This window comes from Pleurodeles waltl, chromosome 6, assembly GCF_031143425.1.
Source record: "Pleurodeles waltl isolate 20211129_DDA chromosome 6, aPleWal1.hap1.20221129, whole genome shotgun sequence".
NCBI classification, from domain to species: domain Eukaryota; kingdom Metazoa; phylum Chordata; class Amphibia; order Caudata; family Salamandridae; genus Pleurodeles; species Pleurodeles waltl.
This window is the reverse complement of record NC_090445.1, coordinates 1,524,354,686-1,524,368,707: the sequence shown is the minus strand read 5'-3', so window position 1 is coordinate 1,524,368,707 and position 14,022 is coordinate 1,524,354,686. Positions and strand designations below refer to the sequence as shown.

The window sequence follows — 14,022 nt, the reverse complement described above, 5'->3', positions numbered from 1 at the left end:
GGTGAGTGTTAGGAGGTTTAGGAGGTTAGGGAGAAAGATAGGAGTAGGGTTGTGAAGATAGGGGAGGGGGGGTTGTAGAGGTGGGTGAGGGTGAGAGGTAGAGTGAGAGGATAGGAAGATAGGTAATAGAGGGGGTGGCGGGAGGGGGGAGAGATAGAGAAATAGATAGAGAAAATAGATAGAGAAATCGATAGATAGAGAAATAGATAGAGAGATAGGAAGATAGGAGGGGGTGGAGAGTGAGGGAGTTAGATAGTGGGATAGAGAGATAGAGAGATAGGTAGATAGGAGTGAGGGAGGTAGATAGTGAACGGGTTAGATAGGGGAGATAGAGAGGGGGATGCGAGTGAGGGAGGGGGATGAGGCAGGAGCAGGAGGGCAGGCGCGGGGAGAAGAAGACGGAGGAGGCAGAAGAGCCGAAGGCAGAAGATAGAAGACAGAAGACCAGAAGACCGGAAGAACAGAAGAACAGAAGAACAGAAGAACAGAAGAACAGAAGACCGGAAGGAGAGAATAAAGGAAGACCGGAAGAACAGAAGAACACAGAAGAACACAGAAGAAGATACAGAAAACGAAGAACAGAGGGCAGAAGACCACAGAAGAAGATGAGGAAGAAGAGAAGAAGAGAGAAGACGGGGAAAAGAAGAGTACAGAAGAAGATTACAGACGAGGAGCGAGGAGGAAGAACAGAAGAACAGAGAAGAAGAAAAGAAGAAAAGAAGCAGGAGCAGGAGAGAGGGTGAGTAGCGCGGGGCAGAGCGAGGGGCTGGGATGTGGGGGGTACTTACTGTGAGGTGGGTCTCAGGAACTCAGGAACCTGGAGGAGCTGGAGGAGCTGCAGCGGCAGGGGGAGCGACCTACCCTTGGGTCAAGGGTCGCTACCACTGTCGCGCAGCGGCCGCCATATGAGGTAGGAGGGGGGGGTCAGCTGGGGTCGAATGGGAGCTGGGGGGCGTGCAGGAGGTCACGGCGGGAAAGCGCGAGGGAGGGGGGGGGCAGGTAGAGTGAGAAGAGCTGGGGGAGGGGGGTTTAAGGGTGGAGGGGGGTGAGTGTTAGGAGGTTTAGGAGGTTAGGGAGAAAGATAGGAGTAGGGTTGTGAAGAAAGGGGAGGGAGGGTTGTAGAGGTGGGTGAGGGTGAGAGGTAGAGTGAGAGGATAGGAAGATAGGTAATAGAGGGGGTGGCGGGAGGGGGGGAGAGATAGAGAAATAGATAGAGAAAATAGATAGATAGAGAAATCGATAGATAGAGAAATAGATAGAGAGATAGGAAGATAGGAGGGGGTGGAGAGTGAGGGAGTTAGATAGTGGGATAGAGAGATAGAGAGATAGGTAGATAGGAGGAGTGAGGGAGGTAGATAGTGAACGGGTTAGATAGGGGAGATAGAGAGAGGGATGCGAGTGAGGGAGGGGAATGAGGCAGGAGCAGGAGGGCAGGCGCGGGGAGAAGAAGACGGAGGAGGCAGAAGAGCCGAAGGCAGAAGACAGAAGAACAGAAGAACAGAAGAACAGAAGACTAAATATAGTTTTCTTGTACACAAAATACTAAGCATATTTAAACACCGTTTTTTCCTGAAAAACTCTTTATACTATGCAGCAAAATGTTTAAATGTTCTGCTAAGCATCGATTTGCAAACAGGCATTAGCAAAGACAGTGGGCCTCACATTTGTAATGAAAGCGACAAGCTATTTACTTTGCAAATGCCTGTTTGTAAACTATGGTTAATCAAATTTACAAAAAAAAAATATCAAAATGTCCACAGATGCATAATGATACAAATACACAGTAGTCTACACATTCGATTGTTCAGTGTCATGGAAGGAATACTGTTGTTACATGCCTGCCCTCCTGGCTTTACACTCCACACTTGAATATCTCATCTGTCACTTTCTCATTTCCGCTTCCGACAACCCTTTTCTACGTAATGTATACGCCACTGAAATAGCAAGACCTTCTTTAGGGAAATTATTGATTTCATCACCAACGCATCCACCTAAAACACAAGTAGAATGCGTCCTTTCAGGGGACTCGTACACTAAAAAAACTAAAGCACCACTTGGCTCTTCCCTTTGATACTCCCAACAATATGCAACTCAAGTAGTGAACACACATCCTGACCAACCCTCTGACCGGATCAACATTTCTGTTATCTGAATCAAATGCCTGCTTCAGCAAACGAAGCTCAACAGAGCACGCTTTCACTCTATTTCTGGTTTACCACCCAATGGCTTCCAGCTGTAGTCAGTCAAATCTTGCTCCTTTAATGGTTCCCCCATTGTCCCACTCAAGCAAATAATACTCGCCCTTTCAACAATATAAAAAATTGTTTTTTTAAGCATCCTGAAAGGCAACCTCAATATCAATGTCCCTATGATAGTACAAGACACGATCGTGAAATATTCTCTTAAGAAAAATCACCAGAGTTAAAGACTACATTCACAAGCACAACTATGTTAATTTTGGGACAACTTAATAGAGTAGACAAGTCTCCACTCCCAATTTATAAAGCTCATCGTTGCTGACAAAACCAGCCGCTAACACATGGCAGAAGCCACAAACAGAAGCTAAGATCTCTTGAGAGCCATCACTGAGTCAACATCATGCCTGGTCACCGCATAACCAGCTCACCAGAGAAGTGCCACAGCACACCTAACAAGCACTATAAGCAAGCCATCACTCTGACACCCGTCCCACTGTTCAACATACCCAAATCATCCACCTTTGAGATGTATTAATTTACAAAATTCATAGACATCGTGACAGCTCAAAAGGCTGTCATTTTTAAAGACGAAATCCTCCCATTGACCAATGTGGCATCTAACACCGGAGAAGCATTCACATCACTCCCTAATACAGTCAATATGTCTTTTATGGAAGGCAACTTACCCGACACTCAAAACAGGGCAGATCCTTTCTTCGCTTCAGAAAACTACCTAGACGCCAGCATCTGAACAACTAAAAACCCATCACCCACCCAGCATGAACAGATAAATAATACAAGACTCGATTTTTTCCAATTGCAAAACATAAATCATACTAACCACCTTATAGAATGATTGACCAAATTAACGAGGGTAAAATAGTGTTTGGGCAAAATATTGTGGCAAGAATATAGAGGACAAGAATAAAGTCCACATTGTATTTTGGCCCTCAATATTCTTTCACACACCCGTCTTATACATGTCCATCAGACCAGCTTCCAACTGCATTGCCGCACAGACATTAACAAACATCAACACCTGTCTCTCCCACATTAAATTGAATGAATGTGCACCACAATTGACCAGGAACACAAACTCATTCTACTTTTCCACTGACCAATTTCAAACACCCACTCACAAAAAATAAAGGCAGCCAGGTATGAACTATCACTCCAATAAGAAGTCATAATACAACACTAAAGTGAATTCCAACGAGGAACAGCACTCCGAGGAAATCTCTTGATGTTGCAAAGTCTTGAAAACAGTTAAACCTCATGGGTGTCCTCCTCTTCTAGAAAAAACATTGGTGAAATGTATTATCTTTGGCAATTAAAGCTAGGAATGGACGCCTTGGAAGGTGGAGCCTTCCCATCTCATGTCACTATAGCATACCTGTTGGCCAAATTACAACAGAAGCTCAAAGCTTTAGGACCAACAGGTCATGGGCTCTCTGCTCCTTCTGGACGACCCACTACTCCAGCTCATGTACTCTGTCCCTTGTCTGTCCTGAAGCTGTTGTTCAGGTTGGTGACTGGTTACATTACCAACTAACTCTTAGGGACATATTTAAGAAAAGTGGTGCTGCACATAGTGCAGTGCCACTTTTCTTGTTCCCCTTAGCTCAGAGCAGGCGTAAAAAAGTGCCGAAACAAATGGTGCAAGGAAATCTAAGAGATTTCCTTGCACAATTTTTTGGTCCCCCTAACGGAGGAATGCCCCCTTTGCATACATTATGCCTGCACCAGGTATAATGTAGCGCAAGGGGTTACAAAGTGGTGCAATGCATGCATTGCGCCACCTTATAAATATGGCACCCCATTTTTGGCCTTCTAACGCCACATTAGCGTCAACAAATGACACTAGTGAGGCATTTGAATGGTGCTAGGGGCTCTTAAATATGCCCCTTAGACAAGTCCTCACACCTGGTCACAAGTTTCATTCTCAGTAGCCAAACGGCTGACCCGCCTGCATTGTTGCAGTGTTGCATTTGACATTAGCAGCAAGCCAAGTGGCTTGCTCTGCTTTGTTGTAGGTTACATTATCTATGAGCACTGGCATTTCTTCTATTTTCTTCTTTAAAAGACACGTTAGCAAACATCAGTTTCTACCTGTGGGACTTTGAAGAAGCTGAACAGTTTGCCCATGGTCACGGAAATTGCTGACGTCATGGGCCCCACCACTGCAATCACCCGGGTCTCGTAGTCTGTGTAGTTGCAGGTGACGTCTACGCCGGTGCTGTTCTGCCTGGTGAGAAATAACATTGTGGGCTGCATGGCCACCAGAGGCTCAAAGCAAGTGTTGCAGATCTCATAGCCCAGCTGTACTCCTGGAAGTAGAGAGGTTGAGTTGTTGATCTCCTCTATGGCAAATTTCATTGCAAGAGCTAACACAAATCCGCTGTCATAAAACCTGCATGATAAAGACATATGTTAATATTTATTAGTATTACGTGTGAAAATTCAACGTGTGGAAACATTTTCGCATAGACTGACGATATGTGAGGACCGTGTGTCCCTTCTAGGCTGTGGTCCTGCCTGCTCTCTTCGAAGCTATGCAACATTATGACCCAGATTTAAGAGGGCCTAGCGCCATGTATCGCCAAATTAACATCATTTTTTTACGCAAATGTGGCGATATTAATAATGGGAAAAACGTTGTGCCATATTTACAAAGTGCTGCAATGCATGCATTGCGCCACTTTGTGCCCCTTTGCGCCACATAATGCCTGCGCCAGGCATAATGTATGCAAGGGGGGCGTTCCCCCGATAGGGAGAGCCGAAAAAACGGCGCAATGAAATCTAAAAGATTTATTTGTGCCATTTTTAGCGGCATTTTTAACACCTGCACAGAACAGGCGTTAAAAGGAGGCACACCATTGTTTTCAATGGGCCTCAATGTGCTTTGCAGGATTATCATCAACATTTTTGGCTCTAATCCTGAAAAGTGCCAAACTAGAGTAAAAAATGTTGATGCTAGTTCAATCAATCAATCAATCCTTCTACAGCGTGAGCTTTACTCCCCTGCACAGCGCCACCGTTCTGCTGCTGCCTTCGATCCTCTGAGCCCTTCCTGAGCCTGTGTTAGAGGCCCTCCTCCACCTGCAGATCCGCCTGCGCCTCATCCCTGGTGGCATTAGGAGGGCGCAAAGGGGTGCAAGAAAAGTGGCGCTGCATTGGATGCTGCACCACGTTTCTTAAATTCGGCCCTATACGACATGTAGCTTTACCATTGACTTCCTACCGTGATTGCCCCTCTTTGTCTGTCTTGTTTGCTTAAATATTAACATCTTCATGACTTCTATATCCTGGTGCCTGATTTAGAATGTGTGGTAATGGGAATCCTCTTATTTCTGGTGAGTATGACGGCTTCATTCTCCCTGCTGGGGGATCTAACTCCAAATAGCTTTCTATTGCTGTGGACCATCATCGATTTGGATATTTTTGACGATTTCCCTGTGTAAATCTTTTTGTCTGAATAGTTTGTGAACAACTGGTGCCTAGAGTGATCAACGAGGCATGATTTACAAAAAGGTCAGAAATGTAGTACTCCTGGGAAACTGCAACTGTCACTGCTTTCCAGGAGTACTGCTTTTTACACATACGTAATTGTAACAAAAAGGCATTTATGCAGGCGTTCAAATAGTGCACAAGTATATATGCTGTTTTTGGTTCTCTATTGAAAAAACATTTTTCCCTTTGGAGAAACACCTTTTTCAACACCAGTACTGAGTTTATGCCTCCCTATCCTGACCCAGGATAGGACCTTACTTCTGCCTTTGATAGGAGTAAATCCCAGACTGTATTCAGAGGTAGACTGTGCTTACTAAAGTCTGTAAATACCTACCAACCTGCCAGTATGTGTGTGTTTGCATTCTTGTGTTGGCTTAGGCTTCTTGGAGTGCCCACAGCTCACCTTGGAGCAACACTGATGTAAAACGACACCATACCAGTATGCATTTATTAATGAGTATATCAAATTATGAGTGGAAATCCATTTTGTGAATAGCAAGGGTGAGTTCACATTTCATTTAAAGTACTTGAGCACGCAATTTCAATTGTGGTTCGCTTATGTGAACTTGGTGACTAGGTTGTGACGGATAGTATGAATGAAAACGTCAGTTCTTAGACTGCAACAAGTAGGAAACGGTTTACATAGATATGTGGACCGTGGGCACCGTGGAGTGTGGGGACCATACAGGTATGTGCCAAAAGAGTTGTGTACGATTTTGCAGACAGCAGGAGATGTGTTGGGGAGGGTGACTCTGCCAGTGGAGTCTCTAAAGAAAGTGTTAGAAAGTGCCATGACGTAGAAAATACCTATGATCATATGGTCATGATGTTTCATTTCAATGGTTTATTGCCCACAGTCAGTGCTTAATTTGTGTTTGTTGTTCCGGTGCTGAGCACCGGCGCTTATTTTTGAGGGCCGGGGCTTGCTCTTCTGCCTCAAGCATTTGCTGCAAGCAAAAGACACTATGGGAAAGATGGAGGAAGGGAAACAGGAAAAAGCGTCACAAAGGGAGAAAGCAGAAAAATGCAAGAGTGAGCTGAAGGGGCAAGGAGTTGCTTTAAATGGATTGAAGAGGCCCGAGATGAGTCCAGGATTACGCTGCCTCAGTATTCCGTGTTCACACATTTAATTGCAGCAGCCGCGTGTTTAAGAGGAGGGCTTTGGGCACCGGCACCTCTTTATTTACAAATTAAGCACTGGCCACAGTGGTTAAGTTGTTAAAAGAACATAAGTGAAGGAAGTCAACACGTTTTTTAGGAGCCTAACTCCATTGCTAACTGATGCTCGGATTGAAGAATACCAGAAGTGGCCAGTCTTGGTTTGGCCTGTTTCTTTTTTCCATCCTACATCATACACTACCTGTCTCTTCATCCCAGTCTTGCAGGTTCAAATTTTGAGGATGAAAAATAAGTCAAGTCCTGGTCTCCAAACACGAGTGCTTTTGCTCACCACCTGCAACCACCGGCACAAATGAAGCACCAATTGGGTAATTGGGACAAATTCAAACCAATATTACAATCAACCTTCAGAATGGCATTTAGGTTCTGATCCTCCAGTGGGATCTTTTGAGGTGTATCCTAAACGTCTGATGTTCTCATTGTATTCAGGCTTCTAATGGTATGTACGCCCGGGCCAGACCTGACATGGCTGCAGGGTGTAGGCAGGTACTGCACGCTGCAAAGGTAGCTTCCAAGAAAGGCATTTTTCTGTGCTCTTACAGGGGCTGGACTGGCCTCTGTGAGACCTGGCGAGATTTCCTTGGAAGCTTTTCCTCTGAAAGGGCAGCAATAGACTTTTACACACCAGATTCACCATCCAATCATATATCCTGTGCATTGACCTCATTTAGTTGCTTATGTTCTTTGCGGGGGGAGGGGAGTTCCAGTTTCGTTACATCACTGGTTATAAGTAGAAGTTACTACCCCTGACTTGCCTGGTGACCCCTGATAATGACCTTACATCACGTGCCCTCAGAGGTGGCCAAAGCAGTGCTAAGAACAGAAGGTATATAGTGTATTGATGAGCACTATCGCTTCCTGCAGCTTCAATGGGCATCACACTTAGTTCTGTAAAATACATACATTCTGCAGTGCAATCCACACTCTTTGGAATGAAGCATAAAACGGCTCATATTAAACAAGCACACATTTTCAACTTTTTACCATGTTTCATTACTTTGAGGTAAAGACAAATCGCGTTTGAACAAACTCTTCACCTCTGTACTTCACCTTATGAAGGCAGAGAGGACACCTCGAGACCTTCTCCTCTCTAGTTACTCCTTTTAGGAGCTGGACTTTCCCAGCTTGATATTGTTAAAGTCGATTTGTAACCAGAGCCCTGCGATTTCCCTCATTGTCAGAGGGTGAACTGACTTCGGTCTATTGCAGGGGTGGGTGTAGGCAGTGCTTGAAATGGAATAGAAGTGCAGGTACTCTGTAATAGAGTACCTGCTTGTTTCTGGGAAGAGCCGGTACTCTCCAATTAAAAGTATTACGTTTTTCTTGAGAAGTGCCGGTACTCTACCTCTGAATATAAAAAAAAGTGCTGGTACTCAGTACCGGACTGTACCGGCCCATTGAAAGCACTGGGTGTAGGATGTCTGAGTAGCACCTGGTGTGTACAGCTCAACAAGTGATGCCCCAATCTCAGCTCAAGAGGCCATGAAACAAACGATGGTTAAAAGAGTACCTGTGGAGTATTAGGAACTCGGGGTGTTGATAGTGATTCCACTTTGTTCAGGTGCACAATTCCTTTCAACATGTACTTGCTAAACAACATGCAACAATGTGAGCAGATGGGGACAAGGACATCATCTTGGCGTTTCCAGTGGTAGCATCTGCTACCGCGGGCTTGCCCCATGCGCTCCCCTGGCACTCGTCTGGTGACCTCTGGCCTCACAGGTGGCAAAGAAAGTGCCAAAAGCAAAAGGTAAGCAGTGTCTTGATGAGCAATATGATTTTCTGCAGGTCCCAGAACATTATAACCTGATGTAATTTAATGCACACCCTTTAGATCAAATCATAAAATATATATATTTTTTTAAACTACACATTTATAAACACCTTGCTGCCATGTTTCATTACTGTGCTGGAACAAATCCTTCACCCCTGTGCTTAATTCAAGTGAAAATAAAAGACACTGTTTACTGTTAATATATGATCTATGAATCAATAAAGGTGGACATGCCACTATTATTTTTATATATCTTTTGAGTGCCTTGCTCGAATACATTTTCTCCATGAGTATGCGCAAGACTTCATTGAAGTCAATTGTTTACATTACTTGGTTCAAAGTTTGTATGACGTCACTTCCTATGATGTCACTGATGGTGAATGGTGTGCGATGTCCATTGCTATCCGCTGCTGAAAAGCATCAACTTTCAAATTTGTGATATGACATAGAGGCTGATTGTCCGCTCGGGCACTGTCGTTTAGATGTCTGATTAGGGATAGGCTTAAAATAAATATTAACTAGGAAAGTACAGGTTCAGAATCACAACAAAAGGAAAGTGGCATAGTATTTTGAAAGCGAAAGCATAAGTGTTGAGAAGAAAGAATGTTACTCTGTTCCTAGGCAACTAGACAGATTGTCTAACAGTATGCAAGACTCTTAGGCACCTATCAAGACTTTAGGAGTCATTTATTACACCTAGTAAATAATGAAAGCACAGGGGCATTCGATACATAACACCCATGATGAGTTGGGGGGGCTAAACGTAAACTTTGCACTTGTATAGCGCACTACTCACCCCTTAGGGTCTCAAGGCACTGTAGCATACTGCTGTGGAACCCCTACTGGCTTTTCCCTGTGAGGTGCCCACCCCTGGGGTGAAGCCAGGCATCCAAGCACTGTCAGGGCCCTTGTGGAGATTAAGCAAGCCATTGCCCAGAGTGGGACCCATTAATTAGATTAGGCACTGAGGCAAGAATTATCTGGTCCATGGGAATTGGAGACAAGAATTATCTACTCCATTATCTGGTCCAAGGGAATTGAGCCCAAGACCCACTGAGGTGGGAACTGAACCCTGGTCCCAGGATAGATCTCGGCAAGAGGGTCAGCCACTCTAACCATTGTGCCACACTTCGCCACTACATGCATAACATGAATTTTAGTGTTTAACCAGCAAAATCCTTATGATACAGTAAATACTGCAAACTTTTCCCTGTTAAATTTGACCTGCCAAAATTTAAGGGTGGTTGAGGTATTTAAGGCATCCATTAATTGCCAGGCATCCATTAATTATCAGGTACATTAAATACCTAACAACTCCTAATTCCGACCCGTGCATAAACCGGTGATTATGCACGGGTCGGAATATACCGACTAGTCCTCATCAGGGCCTTAGTGAAATTACACATCTCTATGAATCTGAAATTATAGAAATAACAGAGTGCAGCGTCAAAAGCTTATACCTACATAATATGACACCTCGTGTCTTATGAGACTAAATTTAACAGCTCTTTATACTGCGGAAGTTATGCATCTGGGTGTGAAAATCAATGCCACTGCCATCATTACATTGATTTGACATTACAAGTTTTATGAAATGTGCACAGTCCTGCGATTTTTAAACATGCATATTTCGCCAGGTAAGATCTAGTGACATTTGCAAATGGATAAAAGGTTAGAACCAGGAACAATTTGTGGTAATCATGCATGCAAACTCTGATTTCACATACTGTCCCACATTCCAGCTTCTGGGCAAAACTATTGGCCGATAAATCTAACCATCCTTTCTGATCTGAATCCTGCACAGTGACATTTTGACCCTCTTTATGTGCAGCTAGTAATGGTGTGATATTTATTACTCCAGATAAAATGTGACAATTTTTTGGGTGCTCTAAAACAAGCCAGTTGCTGTTTTTTTAGGGAATAATATGTGAATAGGAGGGATTATGTACAAGCCCCTTGCACCTCTGGTGCATCATTTCTTATGACGCCCCAGCGGGGCCGAGTGCAGAGCCACATCTACGATGCCACGCAAAGCCATTTTGCATGGCTTTTCATGGCCTCGTAGATATGGTGTAAGGCAACGCAGCGCAAGTCATTGCGTTCACTTACACTGCGTCAGTGGGCATTCCATGTGTGTTGTAGTGGGTTTTCCCACCAACACCCATTGATTTTGGTGCATCCCCAGATTTACAAGAGCTTGTAAACCTGGGGATGCACTAAAACCTCACGATTCCCCAAGGGAGGCGCAACAAGGAGAAATATCTTTATTTCTCCTTGTTTTTCCTCTTTCTATGGCTATGTGTGCTGCAGCCCACAGCACACATAGGAAGAGGGCAAAGACTCCCAGGATGGTTTTGTGCAGGAAGGTGTCCTTCCTGCACAAAAACAATCCAGCCAACAACGCAGACACCCTTGCACCACGGTGCAGGGCTGCTTGCGTTGGCGCTCGACACCAAACTGTGCGCTGGCTGAAAGGACAGGAATGCACCGTATCTCGTAGAATATGGTGCGTTCCTTCCCTTTCGAATTGGCCTAGGGCAGGGCAGCAACAAGACTTGTGGCACTACCCTACACCAATTAGTTGTGAATGTGCCCCTTGGTGTTTACCTCTTCATAATTCGACTGCTCGGTTGAAGATCGGCTCTTTTACCAACCTGCCAGTATTTATTACAGAACTCATAATTGCGATATGTGCAGTAACAGCACATGCCATTCTTATCTCAATTACCCTGGCCCCACTTAATGAGCGCCTAGGTGATCGTGTTTTTACAATCACAGCATCTTCCTTTTGCCTCTGGATTTGGGAGCAAAGAAGTGTTTGCAACATGTCTCATTGCAGGTTATTTGTCCACTAACCTAGTGACAGACTGTTTGGTTCCCATTTCTCATCTTTTTCTGTGTTTGACGCTCGATTTTTTATCCCTATTTTAAATCTATATTCTCTGGTCTGTTTCAGATTGTTGTAATTCTTAATACATTCAATTATTAACAGTCCATAAACCAGAAATTGTATTTTCTTAGCGCTTGAGCCTCTGCCTAAGCATACATTCTAAAGATAACATCATATGAATATGGTAAGTTTCATTTAGTAGGAAAAATCACCAGTGCAAAAATACATTACTGATATTAATATTATTTTAGTGATTATTATTGTTGTGATTATCGTAATTTTTAAGAAATAGTAATAGCCGCGTTTATTAAGTAATAATGCTAATAATAATATAGCATTTGCCACGAATTAAATTACCTCTTGCTGGACCCAGCTCCACAATACTCCCCGCTGCGTTGTTATGAATGTAAAGAAATGCTTTTTTTCCTGTGTCTTTTCTCCTTCTTGATGTCTGACTCTTCTCTCTGGTTCCTTCGCTCTCTCTTTGCCACAATCTTTTGTTTGTACTTTGTCTATAGATCTCTCTCGCTCTGTTGTTGTATCCCTCTCTTTAGTTCTCTTTCTCTTTTCTCTGAATATATTTCCTTGTCTATGCTCCTGCCCTCATTGCACCACTACTGCTCCATGTCTCACTCCGTTTCTTTCTATAGCTGAACAAGAAATCTGTTTTTGTGAAATCAGTTTTTGTGTTAAAAGCCAGATCTCTGAGTCTCTCGTGATATGCAGTGGGATGCAGGAGAAATCACACTGCACCCGTGGACAGTGGTTTTCTTTTCACTCAACACGGATTTTGTGCTTAGGAACAAGAACTATTATCTGCATTAACATTCTGGATTGCATTGTAATTACATATACATAGTGCCTACTACTGCTTATGAATGTGTGACGCTTGTTTCGGGGAAACCCGTTGAAAATACCATCAGCATTGAGCTTGTGTGGGGGTCGACATTTAAACGCGAGAAAACAGCTAGGCCCTCACATGGACGACATATAGGGGTCGCCAGAAGTCGCAGCTGAGACCCCTGGCTTGCCCCTTGCGACCTCTGGCATAGCCTTTGGGACCCCAGGCTTCAGAGGTGGCAAGAACTCGGGTGCAGCTCGTCCTAATAATGGTCTTCGGTTGGGGTTCAATATTATTCCCTATTAGTGTAATAAAAATGGAGTACAATTAGCTGGAATATGACCCTTTCAGGCAGCTGAGGTAAGTAAAAATACTAATAAATCTATCTATCCTGTATGCGTTCTTGCAGGTGTGTTTATTTGAATGACAGTGTGTATGTGTAAGCATATGTTTGTGGCCTAAGTAAAGATCAAATGGCATGTGATGTCACTTCCGCTACTACCGGCATCTTGGTAAACTGATACCAATGGACCCTCATAACAACTTGAGAGCCGCATTCCAGTGCCACACCATCACAGTTAAGCCCTAATAGATTCCGGGGGTCAGACCTGCCAATCTTTATCAGTGGAAAAGACATGGAAAATGACAAAACAAAAAAATCATTGTATTAAAAAGCGGTACTTCATGTTATTTCTCATCTTCCTTTGGATGCTTGGAATAGGAGATATTTACTACTCCTTTGGGGCCCAGTTTAAGTGGGTCATTTAATTGCAATATATGCAGTAACTCCTATCTCAAGTAGGAGTTTTCTGATTAAGGCAGCACGCCCGCAATTACCCCTGTAACTGATGGCAAGTCAAACCTGCCGAAATTTACTGGGGGAAACATTTCTGATAATTTACATGAGAAATGTTATAAATATCGGCACAAACTGCGGGCCACTGTTAATGAGGGCACCTTTTTCCCCACATCTGGTGACGAGCACCATTTAATTGAAGGTTTTCTGTAATAACGTAAATACCAGGTGCAGCAACATAATTTCTGGAATTGTAGTAGTACTTTGACAATTTAGGTATTAAAGTCGTCGTGAGAAACACAATTTGAGCAACGTTACAAGGTACATATCTCTGACCATTGAGAGTGAATTATTCCTGAAGATGGGTCTCTTACCTCGCACACTCCAGCAGCTCAGGCTTGGAACGCTCGGCTATGTCTTCCACTGTGCTGGTTCCAAAACTGAACAAACCTCCAATCGTATAGTGCCCATCTGACTTTAAGAGGGAGTTGGAGCAGAAGTTCCCAGATGCCCTAGAGTCCAGAAAGTTCAGGCACAGCAGGTAGACCAGGCTCCTCATTGCCCCTATTAGTGAGTATCAGCCAACTCCTTGACACTTCTTCCTAGGTGCCTACCGAGACCTAGAGAATGCTTTGTTAAAGCAAAAACATTCCTCTTCTGGCGAATGTGGCAAATTCACAGAAGTCATCATTTGTTTTGCAAAATTCAAGAAATGACTAGCTAGCGCTTTGCATGCTGTATTCAAATTCTTCTGTAAGAGACATTCAAATGGCCCTGTGTGTACATAGTGACACTTTTCAGGAAGCTGTTGGTCTGATGAAACCAAAGTACCAC

General features: G+C 43.8%; 1 protein-coding gene across 1 annotated transcript in view; it reads right to left on the bottom strand.

Moving 5' to 3' along the window:
- Positions 1–13,747, bottom strand: part of LOC138301785 (taste receptor type 1 member 3-like) — a 164,873-nt gene extending 151,126 nt beyond the window's left edge. Inside the window, exons 1-2 of the mRNA XM_069242287.1 lie at positions 13,563–13,747; positions 4,308–4,608 (exon numbers count right to left, since the gene is read on the bottom strand). Of these exons, the coding sequence (XP_069098388.1) occupies positions 4,308–4,608; positions 13,563–13,747 (486 nt within the window). The remainder of the gene's footprint in view (positions 1–4,307; positions 4,609–13,562) is intronic.
- Positions 13,748–14,022: the final 275 nt, after the last annotated feature.